The sequence below is a fragment of the Phasianus colchicus genome, chromosome 18 (assembly GCF_987193195.1).
Source record: "Phasianus colchicus chromosome 18, bPhaCol1.hap1.1, whole genome shotgun sequence".
Lineage (NCBI taxonomy): Eukaryota > Metazoa > Chordata > Aves > Galliformes > Phasianidae > Phasianus > Phasianus colchicus.
In genome coordinates this window covers 2,210,750-2,229,047 of record NC_143453.1, presented here as the reverse complement: position 1 = coordinate 2,229,047, position 18,298 = coordinate 2,210,750, and the positions used below count along the sequence as shown (strand labels likewise).

At 62.1% G+C, this 18,298-nt stretch overlaps 2 protein-coding genes across 5 annotated transcripts; one reads left to right on the top strand and one right to left on the bottom strand.

The window, feature by feature from the left end:
• The first annotated feature begins 937 nt into the window (after positions 1–937).
• Positions 938–9,733, top strand: DTX1 (deltex E3 ubiquitin ligase 1). 4 transcript variants are annotated; one of them, XM_090152468.1, is made up of 10 exons: positions 938–2,019; positions 3,307–3,936; positions 5,782–6,433; positions 7,888–7,949; positions 8,039–8,200; positions 8,431–8,492; positions 8,574–8,732; positions 8,807–8,968; positions 9,046–9,135; positions 9,261–9,733. In XM_090152468.1, the coding sequence occupies exons 2-10, from the start codon at positions 3,678–3,680 to the stop codon at positions 9,483–9,485; spliced, it is 1,833 nt and encodes a 610-aa protein (XP_090008594.1). In that variant the 5' UTR covers positions 938–2,019; positions 3,307–3,677; the 3' UTR covers positions 9,486–9,733. The 4 variants fall into 4 exon arrangements, with proteins under 4 accessions (XP_090008594.1, XP_090008593.1, XP_031447964.1 ...); XM_090152467.1 differs by lacking the exon at positions 938–2,019 and adding an exon at positions 2,107–2,204; XM_031592104.2 differs by lacking the exon at positions 938–2,019 and having other exon boundaries at positions 3,202–3,936.
• Positions 9,734–9,820: 87 nt separating this feature from the next.
• Positions 9,821–17,496, bottom strand: RASAL1 (RAS protein activator like 1). Its single transcript, XM_031592102.2, has 21 exons — positions 17,412–17,496; positions 16,557–16,613; positions 16,369–16,482; positions 16,219–16,280; positions 16,008–16,137; positions 15,225–15,306; positions 14,999–15,136; positions 14,843–14,925; positions 14,640–14,757; positions 14,410–14,563; positions 14,152–14,216; positions 13,931–14,043; positions 13,659–13,851; positions 13,456–13,593; positions 12,428–12,566; positions 12,094–12,275; positions 11,872–12,009; positions 11,028–11,163; positions 10,835–10,955; positions 10,695–10,756; positions 9,821–10,144 (listed from the first exon to the last, which is right to left on the bottom strand). The coding sequence occupies exons 1-21, from the start codon at positions 17,474–17,476 to the stop codon at positions 10,014–10,016; spliced, it is 2,421 nt and encodes an 806-aa protein (XP_031447962.2). The 5' UTR covers positions 17,477–17,496; the 3' UTR covers positions 9,821–10,013.
• Between the last annotated feature and the right edge of the window lie 802 nt (positions 17,497–18,298).

The following is an 18,298-nucleotide window of genomic DNA, read 5'->3' as shown; positions in this document are numbered from 1 at the left end:
GGGTAGGGGGGACATGGATATGGGGGATATGGATGGGTGTACACGTATGGGGACATGGTTATGGAGAGACATAAGTATGGAAACATGGATATGGAGGCATGGGTGGGGGGACATGGGTGGGGACATGGATATAGGGAACAGGGATACGGAGGGCATGGATGGGAGGATATGACTGGAGGACATGGATATGGGAGCATGGATATGGGGGACATGGTTATGGGGGACACATACTGGGGACATGGTTATGGGGGATATTGATGGGAGGACATGGATATGGGGGCATAGATGGGGGGATGTGGATATGGGGGACATGGATCGAAGAGATGTCATGCATTGGGGGTGTCACAGATTAGGGGCTGTCATGGGTTGGGCAGTGGTGGTTTTGGGATGTTGGAGCAGTGGGGGCAGCTGTAAGGCAGGAGGAGGCCCTCAACCCCATACAGTGTTTGTGGGGGGTGTCCCTGGGTGGGAACAGCTTCGTGGTTCTCACTGTGGGGTGCACACACGTGTGTGCACACATGTATGTATACATATATGTGCACATGTGCTCGTGTTTTTGCATGTCTGCTGTTTTGTGTGTGCATTTGTGCCTGTCCCCATGTCCCTATGCACACCTCCCCGTGCCCATCCATCAGGGATGGCACCTCGGGGTGCCATAGGCTTCCACGTGTGTTCACACGTGCACACGTGCCTGTGCACTCGGCGGTGTTTGCATGCAGGTAGCAGTGTGCGTATGCTACCCTGGGCTGTGTGCATCCGAGTGTTTGTGCTGCTCTGCTTGTCCTTCCGGCTGCTGTTTGCAAATAATGTGCGTGTGGTCTGCGTGCTGGCGGCGTGCAAAGAGCAAATGTGTGCGGGTGGTCCCTGCTGGGGGCGGGGGGGTGTGGGTGTGGGGTCCTGCAGGCAGTGTGCATGTGAGCGTGTGTGAGTGTGCGTATGGATGCGCATGCATATGTGCATGTATGTGTGTGCATGTGTGTGTGTGTGCATCTATGTGCATGTATGTGTATGCATGTGTGTGTGTGGGCGTGCACATATGTGCATGAAGTTGTAGTTGCACGCGTTTGCACATGCGTGTGTGCATACATGTATGTGTGCGTGCAGAGGGGACGTGTCCTTCTTGAGGCAGTAGGGAGTCCTGGCCCCTTTGTAGTATGGAGCATGGTCTCCCCATGTCCCTACCCCCCCACCCCCAGGCAGCCCTGCTCCCTGGCCTGGCTCTAGCTCCCCATGCCATGTTCCCATCCCACATCTGTGTCTCCATGCCATGTCCCATGTCCAGATCCCTGCTCTGACTTCAGGTCCCAGTGCCCCTGTCCCTGCTCTATGCGCCCGTACATGTCCCAGCTTCATGTCCCCATGTCATATTCCTATCTTAGTTCCACGTCCCCATGCCACATCCCATCTCCATGTCCCCCTGCCATGTTCCTGTCCCAGCTCCATGTCCTCATGCCATGTCCCAGCTCAACATCTCCACGCCATGTCCAAGCTTCACGTCCTCATGTTGCACCCCAGCTCCATGTCTCCAAGCCACGTCCTGTTCCACATCCTCATGCCATATCTGAGCTCAACACCACCCATGTTCCTGTCCCAACCTCACGCCCCCATGCCCTTCTCCAACCTCACATCCCCATGCCATATTCCTGTTCTAGCTGCTCCACGTCCCCATGTCACACCCCAGCTCCATGTCCCCATGCCGTGTCCCAGCTCAACATCCCCATGCCATATCCCATCTCCATGCCCCCACGTCCCGCCCCATCTCCATGTTCCCATCTCACATCCCAGCAGCACGTCCCCACGCCACGTCTCAGCTCCATTTTCACACCCCCACTCCACGTCCCAACCCCACATCCCCACGCCTCGACCCCACGAAGGACCGGCACCAGAACCGCCGCGCTCGGCGACTCTCCCCACTCTGCCGGTCCCACGGGAGATCCTCGAGGGGGGAGAAGCGATGCCGTGCCCGAGACCACCAGAGTGCACGCGTGGCCGCCTCTCGCGTGGGAGCCCCCGGCTGAGGTCTCAGCGTGCGCCCGCATCCCCCCCGCCGCGCGTCCCCGCCGCGCGTCCCCGCGTCCCCGCGTGCCCGTGGCTGCCAGGCGCTGGCGGAGCGCTGCCGCCTCCCGGCCCCGCGCCCGCCGCCCTCCGCCGCCGCTCCCGGTGCCGCCGTTGCTGCGGGGCCGCTGCGGCTGCGGCCGCCGGAGGTAGCGGAGCGGGGCGGGGGCGATGCGGGGCGGCGGCGGCCATGGTGGGGAAGGGAGGAGAAGGGGAGGCGGCGGGCACCGGGGGGCGGCGGGCACCGGGGGTACCGCGCACACGGGAGGGGCACCGCGCACCGCGGGTACCGCGCGGAGGGAATCTTGTGGCTGGAATTTCGTGCGCCGGGGAGGGCGGGGGGACACCGTGCGGCCGGGGGGGGGTCCGCGCTGGGGGCTGTCGTGGGGTGGAATATCGTGCAGCGGGGGTACGGTGTGCCGGGGGCACCGGGGGATGGGCCTGACTTCGTATGCAGTGAGATGGACGGGGGACCGAAGGGGGGAGCGGAATGGAGAGGGGGGTGGCACTGGGTTTTGTCCCCGAGGTTTGGGCCCCTCTGGTTGCTGCGGTGCTGGGGGTGCCGGGTGAGTGCACGGATGCACACGCCTGTGTGTATCTGTGTGTATCTGTGTCTGTGTCTGTGTGTGTGTGTGTGTGTGTGTGTGTCTACGACTGTTTGTTGTCACGCTGCTGTGTGGCCCTACGTGTGTATGTCTGTCTGTCCATCTGTCTGCGCAGGTCCCCGTGCTGTTTGTGTCCCCGGTGCCAGCGCATGGCTCTGTGTCTGTCTGTCTGTCCGTAGCTTGCTGTCTGTCCATGCAGCCTAACCCTCCCCACCCCATGCAAGGGGGCTGTGTGGCTGTGTTGGTGGGCAAGGAGCTGCCTGGGGTGCGTGGGGGGCCCAGGGCACGCCGCCCAGGCTGACCCCATCCTGATGCCTGCAGTGCAGATCATAAATCAGTGCCGGATGAGCAGGAGGGCCGCGGGCTCCCGGGCACACAGCCGGCTTCTGTGGGGCTTCTCGGTTTTTTGAGCCCCCCCTCAAGCCCTTGAGAACAATTGTCCCCACGCTGCTTGTCCCTGCTGTCCCCCTCTCTGCTGTCACACCTGAGGCTGGCAGCCCGCCACGCTGCTGTCTGGCTGTGGGCACACGGGGCGATAGGGACGGTCCCCAAGGTGCCACCAGGGAGGGCAGGGATGCAGCAGTTCTTGGCAGCACTCAGAGCCACCTTGACTGCAACTGAGCGGTGCTGTGGCCCTGCTTTGCAGGTGACACCCTGGGAGCCTTGGAGCAACCGGTGACATCGGCTGGGACAGAAGGGGAAAGAAGAGGAGGGGGTGTCTGGGGGAGCTGAGCCTGGGGACACTGAGATGTGCCAGCGCTGCAGGGAGGACGGCAGCTCCAGCTCCAGCTCAACGCCACCCATGCAGAGCCCGGTGCCCGGTGCCAAGTGATGGCTCACCCCAGCCTGCCCTGGTGGTGGCCCCGGTGGAGCAGAACCGGGTGCCACGGGGCTCTGGGTGCCACCTCCCACCCCTGCTGAGCTCTGCAGTGGGGACAAAGACGTTCCACCCCCGCGGGTGCCACCAAGCCGTCTGTCCCTTGGCCATGGCACGGTGCTGAGCCGCTGTCCCCAGCCATGGCACGGCAGGGCACGGGGGCCCTTCTGGGCTCTGGGACTTTGGGGTTCCCACCCCAAAACCTGGCCCGTGTGGTGGTCTGGGAGTGGCTGAACGAGCACGGGCGCTGGAGGCCCTACTCAGCCGCTGTCTGCCACCACATTGAGAACGTGCTGAAGGAGGATGCCCGTGGCAGCGTGGTGTTGGGCCAGGTGGACGTGCAGCTGGCACCCTACATCATCGACCTGCAGTCCATGCACCAGTTCCGGCAGGACACGGGTAAGGGCAGGGGGCTCGGTGGGCACACGACTGGCCAGGGGTCTACTGGGGGTGGAGTGACTGGGATGAGTACGTCTGCACCTTCTGTGAGCCTTTGTTGGAGGGCCTTCAGCACTGCTCTTCCTTCTTCTGCAGTCATTTGTTCCTCTGCCCATCCATCAGCCATTCCATGGCATGGCTCTGTGTCTTTGTATCCTTCCTTCCTTCCTGTGTCCTTGCTTCATTGCTTTATTCCTTTGTTACTCCCTTCCTTTGTCCCATGTATCCATCCCTCCATCCATCCCTCCATCCATCCCTCCATCCATCCGTCCGTCCGTCCATCCATCCATCCATCCATCCATCCACCCACCCATCTGTCCATCACAGTGTGCATATATCTGCTGTGTGTCATTCTACTTCTATTACCCATCAATCCACCCATCCTAATGAGTAATTGTCATTCATCCATCCATCCTTCCATCCCGGTGTATCTTTACTTCCTTGTCATTCTGTTCATGTATCCATCAAGGTATCCATCCCCGTGTATATTTGTCATTCCATCCAACCAGTCACCAATCAGTTCATCAGCCTGTCCCTCCATCCATCATTCCATCCATGCATCCCTCCACCCATCCATTTCTCCTCCATCCATTCCTCCATCCCTCCCTCCATCCATTTGTCTCTTTCGGCTCACCCTCTTCCCCACCTGTCAGTCTGTTCACTTCTGTCTGTCCTCACCCCAATGCAGCCCCCACAAGTCTCCTCTTGCCCTTCCTTTTCCTTCCCTCCTGTTGTCCTGTTAGGACAAAGGGAACCGGGTGGCCCCACTTTGGGGTCTGCAGGGGCCACATGCCACCCCTTAACAGAGCAGGGCTGCAGCACACAACCAGGACAGGTGTCCTCGAGGGAAATCAAGCCCTGTCCCAAACTGCCTCCCAGCCCAGACCCTATTAACCATGACCCACTAAAATGATGTGTGCCAGCTGCACCCCAGGAGACTCACTCAGGATGGGGGATGGATGGGAATGATGCAGGACTCCCTGATGAGAAATGCTCACCTGCGAGGTCCCTAAATGTCCCATTCCCTGGCCTGAATGGTGCTGGGTCCTGCTGGGAACGTGTGCCCGTGGTGGGGTGGGCTTGGGATGTGGTGGGGTGTATGTGAAATGAGGTGACCCTGTTCTGAGCAGCCAGGAGGTGTGCCTGCAGGATGTGCACACACCTGGGGGGGATGCTGGCACCAGTGGGGCTGGGATGTGGATGTGAGCAGGATGGGAGGTGCAGGACATTGGTTTGAATGGGGTGTGGGTATGGTGGACTGGGTACAAAGAGATGTGGGGAGGTGGGGTGTGGTGCAGGACATGGATGTGAGTGGGATGTGGTTGGGATTGGGCAGTGAGAGTTGGGATGTAGACACAAGATAGCAGTGGGATTTGGGATGTTGACAGCAGTGGGCAGCAGAATGCAGGACACGGATGTGAGCAGCGCATGGCTGTGAGCCAGCAGTGGGATTTGGGGTGTGGACACAAGCAGGTAGTGGGATACAGGACTTGAGCAGGATGGGGGATGTGAGCATGCAGCTGACTCAGGTGAGGACTTGCTGGGCTGCGGCGGGGGCACGGACCCCATGGGGCTGCAGGCAGCGCTGCCTCAGCACCCGGCGGCAGGTGGGCCGGGCGGTGATTAATGACCCTTATTAGAGTCGTTAATAGGGCCAGGCAGTGCAGCCGGCCGGGGATGAGAGCGCAGCTGAGCGTGGCTTAGCAAGGAGAGGGGCAGGATGGCGGGGGTGAGCCGCTGCGGGGGGGGGGGCTCTGTCCGGGGTATGGCAACAGTGATTGGGTGCTGAGCGCCGTGTCCCCGCAGGCACCATGCGCCCGGTGCGCAGGAACTTCTACGACCCCTCCTCAGCTCCGGGAAAGGGCATCGTGTGGGAATGGGAGAACGACAACAGCTCGTGGACGCCCTACGACATGGACATCTGCATCACCATCCAGAACGCCTACGAGAAGCAGCACCCCTGGCTGGACCTCTCCTCCCTGGGCTTCTGCTACCTCATCTACTTCAGCAGCATGTCGCAGATGAATCGGCAGACGCAGCGCCGGCGCCGGCTGCGGCGCCGCATGGACTTGGCGTACCCTCTGACCATGGGCTCCATCCCCAAGTCGCAGTCGTGGCCGGTGGGCAGCAGCACGGGGCAGCCCTGCTCGTGCCATCAGTGCCTCCTGGTCAACAGCACCCGCGCGGCATCCAACGCCATCCTGGCCTCGCAGCGCCGCAAGCTGTACGCCGGCACGGGGACGGTGCCGGTGCGGCAGAGCAGCACCTTTGCCGGTGCGACGTTGTGGCCATCGGCGGGTGGCACAGCCAAAGGGGAGGCACCCAGGGTGCCTGCTGGGGCTTTTGGGTGCAGCCAGAGCACGCCCAGCACCGTGCAGCTGCCTGGCCTCAATAACCTCAACCGGCCCGGCACGCAGCGGGGGGCTGGCAGTAGTGCCCGCACCGCGGTGCCCCCCGGGTAAGCTGGGATGAGGATGCACGTGGTGATGCTGAGGTGGCACGGGGTGGGCTTACGGTGGTGGGGAGGTGGCATGGAAGTGCAGTCAGATTGCTTGGCAGTACCAACTGTCACCTCATTGGTGCTGGCACTGTGTCACCACCACCATAGTCGTGCCGTGCTGCGCCATGCTGCACTCCTGTGTTGTGCCGTGTAGCTCCGTGCCATGCCACACTGTGCCTGGTTGTGCCAGTCCACACCATGACATGCTGGATGGAGGAGATGAGGTGCCAGTCAATGGGGGACTTGTGTCCCTGTTGTCCTGCATGGGGTGGATCATTCCAGAGTGTTTGTTCCAGTACCAGGCAGTACAGGCAGGTCCCTACAGGGAGCTGTTGTGGCATCCTGCCCTGCAGGAAGGATCTGGCCTTGTGTTGGGAGATGCAGTGGGGCACAACTGGGTGGTGGTGGTGACATCCTGACAGTGTCACCTCCGCTTCAGGGTGTGTGCTGCAGGAACACCTGTGGGTCAGGGGTAGCAGGGGCACAGGGAGCATCACGCAGTGTGGGGACATACCTCTGCATCCCTCCCACTGCCCGCAGCCACAGCCCACAGCCAGACAGAGCTGAGGACAGGGGTGACTGAGTTGGTGAGAGGGGGGGCATGCAGGGTCACCAAGCACTCGGCGTGTTTCCTTCCTCTGTTGATGTGCTGCTTTCGCTTCCTTGTCCTGGGCCAAGCCATCCTCGTGTCGACACGCAGCCCCCGTGCTGTGCGTCCACATGAACAGGTAGGAGGGGGCTGGAGGGGTGAGGGCCCCACTGCCTCATGTGGCCTTGGTGTGGCTGAGGGTGGTCTTGGGAACTGCGGGCAGGGCCTGAAGGTAGAGGCAAGGCTGGGTTGTGGCATGGCTTGGGGGTGTTGTGGGGACAGGAAGGGTCTCCGTGCAACAGACCCTTCCTTGGGGTTGGGATCTCCTGTCTGTGTTATGGCTGCTGGGTTGTGAACAGGGATGTGGGGGCTCTCCGCATGTCTACACACCCACAACCATCTCTATCCAACCATCCATCTGTCTATCCATTCTTTCACCCACCAACTCACCTACCCATCCATCCATCCATCCATTCTTCCACCCACCAACCCACTTACCCATCCATCCATCCATCCATCCATCCATCCACCCACATACTTATTCATCTCTGTCCTTCTGTCTCTCTATCCATCTGTCCATCCACCCATTCCCCACCATCCCCACTCTCCTCACATCCCTTCTATGTTCTCAGCCACCTTCTTATGTGTTCCCACGACTCCACATCTCGCACCAAGCTGTAGCCGTGCAGCTTTGCACACATGGGTGCACACCCGAGGGGATGCATGCATGGGTGTACAGGCACCTGCTCAGATGCACTCCTGGCTGCCCTAATGCACTGCAGAAAGGACAGGACCCAGGGGACATTCCTCCTATCTCTTGCAGGGTGCCAGCCCTCCCGGTCAAGAACCTGAATGGCACCGGCCCCGTCCATCCCGCCCTGGCAGGTAATGGGTGGGGGTTCCATAAGGAGCACCCATAGGTGCTCAGGGGTTGGGCCAGGGATGGAAGGGACAGACAGACACCCCCTGTGCAGGGATGACGGGCATCCTGATGTGTGCTGCTGGACTGCCTGTCTGTCTGACCCGTGCACCCAAGCCCATCCTGCACCCGCCGCCCGTCAGCAAGAGTGACATCAAGCCTGTGCCTGGGGTCAGCGGAATCTGCAGGAAGACCAAGAAGAAGCACCTCAAAAGGAGTAAGGAGCTGCTGGAGGGGAAACTGAGGCAAAATGGTGCTGTGGGTTGGGACCTGAAATGTTGGGGGGATGGCCTGAAATGCAGCGTGCCACCCAAGCTTTAAGGTGATGTCACTGCCCATGGCTCCTCTGTGCCACCTCCTCTCTGCCACTGTCCCCATGCTAGAGGCAGGGGGTGGCAGGGAGGGTTGGCAGGGGGGTTGTCTGACTGACACCCCTATCCACGGCAGGCAAGAACCCTGAGGATGTGGTGCGTCGCTACATCCAGAAGGTGAAGACCCCTCCGGATGAGGTGAGCTGGCATGGTGGGAGGGCAGGGGATGGGCACAGAGCCTGGTGTGACGCCCATGAGGTGACCCTCGTGTCCCCCCAGGACTGCACCATCTGCATGGAGCGGCTGGTCACCTCCTCGGGCTACGAGGGCGTCCTGAGTCACCGCGGCATCAAGCCGGAGCTGGTGGGCAAGCTGGGCAAGTGTGGGCACATGTACCACCTGCTGTGCCTCGTGGCCATGTACAACAACGGCAACAAGGTGAGAGCCAACGTGGACACGGGGTCTGCGGGCATATGGCAGGGGCTGAGTGCCCACCCTGGCTGTCCCTGCAGGACGGCAGCTTGCAGTGCCCCACCTGCAAGGCCATCTATGGGGAGAAGACAGGCACGCAGCCCCCTGGGAAGATGGAGTTCCACCTCATCCCCCATTCCCTCCCGGGCTACACTGACTCCAAAACCATCCGGATAGTCTATGACATCCCCACCGGCATCCAGGTGAGCCCCCCGCAGCCCCCCCCCGAGGCTGGGTGTCCCCACGCCACCCTCTCACCCCTCTGCTGTCCTCACCAAAGGGTCCAGAGCACCCCAACCCTGGCAAGAAGTTCACGGCACGCGGCTTTCCCCGGCACTGCTACCTGCCTGACAACGAGAAGGGCAGGAAGGTGAGCGGCTCCGTGTCCCCGGGGGTGGCACGGGTGGGGACGTGGCCATACGGATGGGGACATCGGGGTGGGGACATCGGGGTGGCCGTGCCGCGGGGTGGGACGCAGCGGTGGCCGTCCCCCAGGTGCTGAAGCTGCTGATCGTGGCGTGGGACCGGCGGCTCATCTTCACCATCGGCACCTCCAACACCACGGGCGAATCAGACACGGTGGTGTGGAACGAGATCCACCACAAGACCGAATTCGGCTCCAACCTGACGGGTCACGGCTATCCCGATCCCAACTACCTGGACAACGTCCTGGCCGAGCTGCTGGCGCAGGGCGTCTCCGAGGCCACCCTCAAGGACTGAGCCCACGGTGAGGGGCTCCCCGCCGTCCCCTCGGCCCCGTGTCACCGTCCCTGCTGCTTCGCCGCCGGCCCCGCGTGGGTTCATCCCCCGGTGCCACCCGCCGCGTGTCCCCGTCCCCTGCCCGGCCTCCAGCAGCGCGGTGCTTTCCTCTCCGCCCACCCGGTGCCCCACGGAGCCGCGTGCAGCCGGTGCCATGTGTACGTCTCTGTGTTACGGAATACACCGCAGCGTCCCGGCTTCCCCGCGTCACCCACTCGTGTCCCCGTGCCGCGCCGTGCTAGGGAAGGGTGCTGGGTGAGGTTACACTGGGGTCTGTTCCCCGTGTGCGGTCACAAGAGGTGGCAGCGCTGCACGGGCACGTCTGTGTGAGTGTGCGCACACGCGTGTCCGTCGGGTGCCCCCCCTGCGCCGCCCCGTCTCGCTGCGGGCAGAGGAGGGCGGCGCGGACTACAGTTCCCAGAATGCTTTGCGGCGCGGCACTGGCTGGTCCTTTGGCGGCGCAAGGCATGCTGGGAGCTGTAGTTCTCTTCACGTGGCCGTGGCTGCGTCCGTCTCCGTGGCCGTGGGAGGGTTCGGGACGCCGTCACCACGGGCGAAGGCTTCGTGGGCCGCATCCAGGTCGCGCAGCACCGCCCGCAGCCGCTCCGCGACGGCTCCACCTGCGGCCGCGCACAGTCAGCATTCCCACCCGCGACGCCCGGCACCCACTCGTGACACCCACTGTCCTCGCCGTCCCACCCCGTTGTGTCTCCTCCCACCTCTTCTCCTCCCCGACATTGACACGCCCTGTTTAGTGGAGGGATGGGTCGTGCGCGTGGCTGTGCGCACCCACGCGTGTATCCGTGCGTGCATTCGCGTGCACGCGGCTGGGAGCGTGCGTGAGTGCAGCCGAGGGGTGGGGCCTCGTGTGCGTGCGGCCGTGGGGGTTTGCTGTCCCCTGGTGGAGAAAACACGGCTCGCATGTGCGTGTGTGTGCGTGCATGGGCGTGCACATATGTGCATGCTTGTGCATGTATACTGGGCACGCGTGCAACTGTGCATGTGCAACAAGTCTGCGCGTGCATGTGTGCAAGTGTGCGTATGCACATGTGTGCAAGTGTGCATGCAAAGCCCGTGTCCATGTGCCTGTGTGTGCATCTGTGTGTGTGCACATCAATGCAGCTGACCCCACACAGCCCGGCCCCCCATGCTCCCCTTCTGCCCTCCTACCTCCAAGCTTCAGCTCCGGGCTCTGCACTGCCACGCTGCCCTCGGGTTCTGCCACCACCTCCCTGCAGGACGAAGATGCTGAGTGCACCCAGGGGGGGATGACACCTATGGGTGCCCCGCCCCCCGGGACACAGCCTCACCACAGCCGTGTCCCTGCACGCTGGAGGTGCCCATAGAGGCTCTGTGCCGCCGCTGCTGGGTCCATGGGGTCAGTCCACTCATCCAGTGCCACCGCGCTGTGGGTCCGGCTGCAGCCGGGAGCTATGGGGGAGAGCGGGGTTGGGTGGAGGGGACCAATTGAGGACCCCCTCGTGTCCCTTCTGTCCCCATTACCGGCACGGGTGGGCTGCAGGCAGCAGGTCCAGCGGGCGGCACGGAAGGTGCCGGGGTGGCAGGTGGGCAGCATGGCCCCGTTGGCACTGCTGGCCTGGCGCAGAGCCCACAGCCACTGCCACAGCTCTGGTGCGTTCTGTGGGGACACAGAGGTGGTACCCACCCATGATGCTGGCATCCATCGTGTTGGGCAGCATGACGGGCCTTGCTTCCACATGCAGCATCCCCAGGGTGGGCATAGGGTGGCATGGGGACCCTGAGGGGCAGTTTGATGGCACAGGTGGGAGTTGGTGGGGTGGTGGCACTTGGGAACAAGGCTACTATCACAGTGACCCCAATATGGGTAAGGTTGGTATTCCAGTGACCCAATATTGATCCCAGTACAGACAGGTCTGTTCCCCAGTGACCCCAGTACGGACAGGGCTGGTACCTTAATGACCCCAGTGTAGATCCCAGTACAGGCAGGGTACTGGTACCTCATTAACCCAGTACAGATAGGGGTGCTACCGATTGATCCTAGTGTATATAGGGCTGGTCCCTCAGTGATCCAACTACAGATATTACTGGATACCCTAGTGACCCCAATATAACCAGAACTGATAGCCCAGTGAACCCCACTACAGATATAGCTGCATACCCTACTGATCCCAGCATGGGTGGAGCTGGTACCCCAGTGACCCCAGTACTACTAAAATCTCATACCCCAGTGTTCCCAGTACAGCAGGACTTAGGATTGGGGCTGCCCCCATTGCCCCCACGGAGTGGCTGCTGGGTGCTGGGGTACTGGACAGGGGCAGCCTGGAGTGTTGGGCTCCCAGTGGTGCTGGGATGGGGATGTCCACACCTTACACTGGATGTAGGTGGTGCGCAGCTGCCCGGTGCCATCCTGTGCCACCACCTGCATGACGTGGGGCTGCGGGAACGTGCCCTCATCCACGCGCTCCACAGCCCGTATGTGCCCCACTGGGATGCAGCTGTGTTCCTGAAGACCCCAGAATGCTGCATGTCACTATATCCATGGCTTGGCACCCTGCAGCAGGGTGGGGGGACCACGGGCAGCACCTACCTGGCACTCGGGGGACTTGGAGTAGGACAGAGCCTGGGCACTGAGCCAGAAGTACCGCTTCTTGAAGGCGAAGCGGGGCAGCAGGGAGGGCTCCTCAGCCTCCCGTGCGTGCAGGAAACCCTCCTTGATTGTGGCCGAGGGACTGAAAGGTGCCACTGACACCATCCTCTCACCTGCTGTGGCTGTGGCCATGGCATGGGGACAGTGACATCACTTTGGGGTGCCACCATCACCCACAGCACAAGGATGCTCCGAAGGGGACCCCATCCCTTAGGATACAGGAGATATCCCCAGGATGGGGTGGGATTCTGTGGTGCCCACTGTGCCTGCTCACCCTGCGTGCTGTCCACCTCGATGAGGCTGTCCAGGAAGGCTCTGACACGAGTGATGCTGGGCAGCAGGACGGTGTTCAGTGGGGCCATCCAGGGCTCCTTGCCTGGTTGCAGTCCCAGGTTGCCAATGCTCTGCAGCGCCTGCCCATGGGAGTGGGATTTGGGGAGGAAAATGGGGAAACAGAGCAGGGCCAGGTGGTGGGAGCCAACCCTGGCTGTACTCAATGCACTCATCCCCAGTGGGAACAAACCAGCTCATAGCACATGGCATGGGGGAGGAAAGGCTCTGCCCCTCTTGGGATCCTTGTTCCTTCCTTGGTCTCTGTCCTCCTCTGAGATCCCTGTCCCTTCCCAGAGTCTTCCAGCATCACTGGGGTCCCCTTCCCACCTTGGCATTCTCATCCCCTCTGAGGTCTTCATCCCTTTTGGTGTCCACATCCTTTCTGTGTTCCCCATCCCTCCCTATGATCACTGTCCTGCCATGGCATCCCTGTCTCTCCTTGGTCCCACATCTTCCTTCAGGTCTCTGTCCCTCTTTGGGGTCCCATCCCTTCTTGATGCCCCATCCCTTCCCAGGGTCCCAATCATACCCCAAGATCCCCATCCCTTTCTCCATCTCCCCCCAGGGTCCCTGTCCTTCCATGGCAACCCCATCCTGCCTTGGTCCTCCATCCATCCTTCAGGCCCCTGTCCCTCTTTGGGGTCCCATCCCTCCCTGGTACCTCATCCTCCTGCAGAATTTCCATCCCTTCCCTGGGTCCCCATCCCTCCTGGCCATGCCAGTTCCTCCCTGATGCCCCATCCCTCTCCAGGGTTTCCCTGACCCTCTGGGGTCCCCACCCACACTGGGGTCTCCATCCCTTCTGGTGTCCCCATTTCCCCTATGGTCCCTGTCCTTCCGTGGCATCCCTATCCCTCCTTGGGCCTACATCCCTCCTTCAGGTCTCTGTCCCACCTTGGTGCCTCATCCCTGCACCAAATCCCCTCCCTCCCCAAGGTCCCCCCACCACGTCCTCATTCCCCTGAGCACCTTGGCGAGCAGCAAGAGAGTGCGCCCAGTGCGAGGCTCAGCATGCTGCTCCCTCAGGCCAAAGAGCTTCGGGGTGAGGACGGCAGGGGCGAAGAAGCGGAGGAAGAGGAACCCACTGATGGCAATGTACTGCACCTCCTGCACAAGGACAGAGCTCAGCACCCAGCACTGTGCTGCCCTCCCAGCCCCACAGGGACCCCCACCTCGTGCTGCGGTGAGGGGAAGCGCTCCTCCACCCGCCTGCAGAGCTGCTTGAAGGCCACCCTCATCAGGAGGGGGCACTTGTCCACCGAGCCCACGATGGCATCCACCATGTCCCCCAGGTAGCCCTGCAGCAGCTCTAGGCTGCTCTCTCGCACCTGGGCTTCTGACAGGGACCCCTTGAAGGAGATCCTCCTGTGGGGACAGCACCAGCTCGTGACCACTGAGATGACCCATGGGTGACACCAAGATGGAGACACATCCCCACACTCACCTGCCACGACGCAGCTCCATCTTGCAGGGGTCCAGTTCCACGTACTTCTTCTCCTCGAAGATGCGGTTCACCACCGGCTTCAGGACTGCATGCAGGTAGGGCAGCCCCACTGCCTGCATGGGGCAGGAGGTCACCATTGCTGTCCCCACACTGTCCCCAGCACTGTGCCATGTCCTGAAGCCATCGCAGGGTGCTGGAGTGACGTCCCGTCCTGGGCTCACCTTCAAGAACTGCTCCACGGACTTGGAGGCCAAGGAGTTGGAGCGGAAAAGGGTATTGGGGTCCGCTGGGAGGGAGTCCACCATGAGCCATGGGGTTGCCCCAGCTGTCCCCACAAAGTGCCCAACCCTTTGGTGCCCTCACAGCAGGCTTTGGGGCACCCTGGCAGCCCTCAGCAAGGTTTCCCTTCCAGTTCCCCAGCTGAGGGTCGCAGGAGATGCTCCAGTCCCTGCATTTACTGGTCTGACCCCAGCACTTACTGGTTCTGGTCAGTTCACGGGTGATGACATAGTCCAGGAAGGGCACAGCCAGGCCCTGAGCCAGGAAGACCTTCACTAGCTTGGTGGCCACATCCTGCCTGCTGTCCCCTGAGGTCACCTCCTCCAGGACAGCCAGTGCTGTGCTGGCTGCAGGCTGTGGGGAGGGCATGGGGATGTCACACACCATGGGGACAAGTGGCACAAGTCTGTCCCCAGCCCACAGAACCCACCTGGCCTGGGGAACGGAGGGGCTCGGCCAGGAGCTGGATGAGGGGCTGGTAGCAGTGCTGGGGCAGGACTCTGTCCTCCAGCAGCCGCACCGTCAGCCGCAGGGAGCCCAGCTGTCCCCTAAAGTGACAGTGTGATGGGGGAGGCATGACTGCACCCTGCTCCTCACCCTGTCACTCTCCATCCTCCATTGCCCAGCACTCACCCTGGCTCCTCGCTGCTGCTGGGAAAGGGCAGGAGCTGGAACCAGCCCTCCATGGGACCCGATGCATCCAGGGGGACCTTTACCTGGGGTACGCAGGCAGGGGTTGAGCTGGGGGGTGCAGAGCATCACCCATCCCCACATGTATCCAGCTCTCACCTGTCCCAGGAAGTCATTCTTGCCCACGATGTCCCAGTCCCACACCTCCACACTCAGCATGCTGTCCCCTGGCTCGTCTTCTGCCAGCTCAAACTCCAGCACCTCATCCCAGTGTGGGAAGCGGGTCTTCTTAATCACCTGCTGGGAACAGGGGGGTGGCAGCAGGGGATGGAGCCCCAGTCTCTGGGCACCAGGTGCCACCCTTGACACTCAACCCCTGACTCACGGTTGTCTCCTGCGTGTGCCCGCAGCATGACACTCGGACGAAGGGGTCTGAGGTGCCAGAGGGGTCCCGGGGGGCCAGGTCCCTGTGGGAGGATGGGGGTCAGGGGGATGCCGTGGGTACCCAGCCCCTTTGGCACTGTCCCCTGTCCCCTTGTGTCATCATGGATGCAGTGAGGTGCCTGTGTGTCAGGTGGCACCAGGGAGGGGATGCTGGCAGTTGGTCCCTGGGGGACACAGGGCACAGTGGGGACGCTGCCGTCCCTCCTGGCTGTCCCCATGGCCATCCTGTTGCCATGGCAGCTGCTTTGGTCGCCATGGCAGCAGGATGCTGCTCTGCCAACAGCCTCCGGTCTGGCAGCCACACGTGCGGGCACACAAACACACACACGTGTGCACACACATGCATGCACACATGGGCACACATATGCTCACATAGAGCAGCCCCATCCCAACCTCCTCCAAAGGCAATGTGGCTGCCTCAGTTTCCCCAGTTTTAAAATGAATGGGGAGAAACGTCATATGAAATCTTGTCTGCCCCATGGGAATATCCCCAGGAACAGCACAGTCCTTTGCCTCCAGTCCCCAGCCTGGCTCCCATCAGGGTTGGCAGTGCCCGAGCAGTGTGGCACAGCTGCTGAGACCCCACAGCATCGTGACACACGGCTGCAAGCAGCAACGTCCCTGAGCAGGACACAGTGATGACGATTCTTGGCAGCCCTGACCCCCCTACCACCCAGCCAACTCCACTGACCCAAACACAAACCCTGGTGGTGACAACCCCTACCTGGCTGCAATGAGGTGGCAGCGCAGCATCCGTGGGTGGCCCTGCTCGGGCATCTTCACTTCCAGGTGGATCTCACCCTGCACCTCCTGGTCAGGGTGCACAGGCACCAGGCTGAGCCAGCTGTCAATGCCTAAGAAAGGGGGCACGGGGTGGGCACCCCCAGCATGGTGATGAGCCCTATGCCCCCCATACTTCCCGTGCCCCTGCTCACCCCGCAGCTGTGCTGAGATCTGCTGACGGCTCAGTGACACTTTGCCGATCACATCATCGTGCCTGCAGGGTGACACCAATGGGGACGGCCACCCCAGAGTGGTCTTGACCCCACTGCCCACCCGCTGCCACCAGCCCTGTTGCCCCCTACCCGATGGTGTCTTCATCCAGCACATAGATGGTGAGGCTGTGGAAGCCACTGGGCAGGCGCAGGGTGAACTCCTCGCCCCAAAATGGGTTCAGGCTTCTCCACACTGTGGCTGTTCTGTGGGCAGAAGACCTCCATGGGCATTCCATCTGGACCCTGTGTCCCCTTCCCATGGTGGCATGATCACCTACCTGGCCACCACCTCATTGTCCACCTTGACCACGCAGTAGGGATCGCTGGAGCCAGAGCTAGGGGAGAAAGGGGACACGGGGGGGAGTCAGCAGCCCATGGTGTTCCCTGAGGTGAGCACCCCAAGGGCTCACCAGGGCATTGGCCACAAGACCCATGGCCACAGGTGCGCTGAGCTGCTCAGTCTCAGCTGGATGCCCTGCTTGGGGACATCTTTTCCTGGCACCTTTTGAGCTGGGGTCACCTCAACCATGCATCCGCATGTCCCTGGGTGTCTGTGCCAGCTGCGCAGCCATGCCCGAGTTTCTGTAGCAACCCACTTCCCTGTGTCAGGGCGTGGGGCTGGAAAGGTGTCATGGTGACATGGTGACACGGTGACACCAGCCTCTGCCTGGGCTTAACCCCTTGCAGCAAGGTAGAAAAGAAGAGCTGGTTCCCCAGGGTGAGGGCTGGGCATTGGCTCACCAACGATGCACCCAAGGGGTGCTCAGTGTCTTCCTGGGGGCTGGGTGTGATGCTGGAACCCCCTCCCCCCCCCAAGGGATGCTCTGCCAGCTGTGGGGCCCCAGGATAGGTGCTGCAGCCCCCGGATAGGGCAGTCCCATATGGGACCCTGCTATATGGGGTCATCCCAAAAGCTATGTGGGTTGCTGGGGGGGGCAGTGAGGGGGTGTCCCAGGGGTGCAGGGCTTCTTGCAAAAGGGACCCCCACCCATCAGCAGACCCCCTCCTGAGTGAAATGAGCCGCAACCAGCAGGGCTGAAGGCAGGAAGCCCCCAAACCATGGGTAGAGAGCAGCACCCCCCCAGTGCCCCGTGCCCCCTGGGTGGGGGGCAGAGATCCCCAGCAGCACTCACACGTCCTTGGCAGGCAGCTCCTTCCCCTCCACCAGCCGGCAGTACAGCGAGGTGCTTTTGGCCATGGCAGCAAAATAGGCGGGGGGGGGGGGGGGGGGGCTGGGGGTTGATGGGGCAGCCCACAACTCCGGAGGGGCTGCGAGGCCCTGCTTCTTTTTTCTTCCTCCTCCTCCTCCTCCTTGCCGCGTCCCTCTGCCACTCCTTCCTTTGCTGCTTCTGGGTTTGTTTTTCTCTGTGCTGGAGTGCGCGGGCACACGGCAGCAGGCGAGCTGGGTGGGCTGGCCCTGTGCCCACGGTGGCCAAAACCCTGCAGTGTGGGGCTCACACCCACCGGGAGCTCATTGCTGCCAGGGGAGGTAAAGCTATGCCTGGAACCCGTGCCCTGCTATAGGGAAACTGAGGCACAACGCTCTCACAGAGCACCTGTCGCCCTTTGAGTGTCCCCCCCCCTCCCCCCCTCCCGGGGATGGCTTCTGTCCCGTCACAGCCGGGTGGCAGCGGGACTGTCCCCAAGCTGGGGGGGTGGCAGGTGTATCCTCCTTCTCTGTCTGTCTGTCTGCACCAGTGCAGCTGTGTTGGGGGACCTTGAATTGGGGGAGGATGGAGGTGGTGTGGGGGGCTCTGTATGCTGTCCCCTCTGCTTTGTGCCATGCTGGGGGTGGGGGGGGCACTTGGTGGATAATTCTGGGCATTAGCAGATGTCTCCTGTGAGTGACTCACGGGAGGTGTTGGCAGGTGGGTGGCACCATGTGGGCAGCGGGTCCCCAGAGTGCCACCACCACGGGGTGTCACCATATGGGTGCTGTGTCTGCAGCACGGCACTGGCAGGAGGTGTCACTTTGTGGGTGCTGGGTCCCCAGATGGGCTCTGTGTCACCAAGGTGGCAT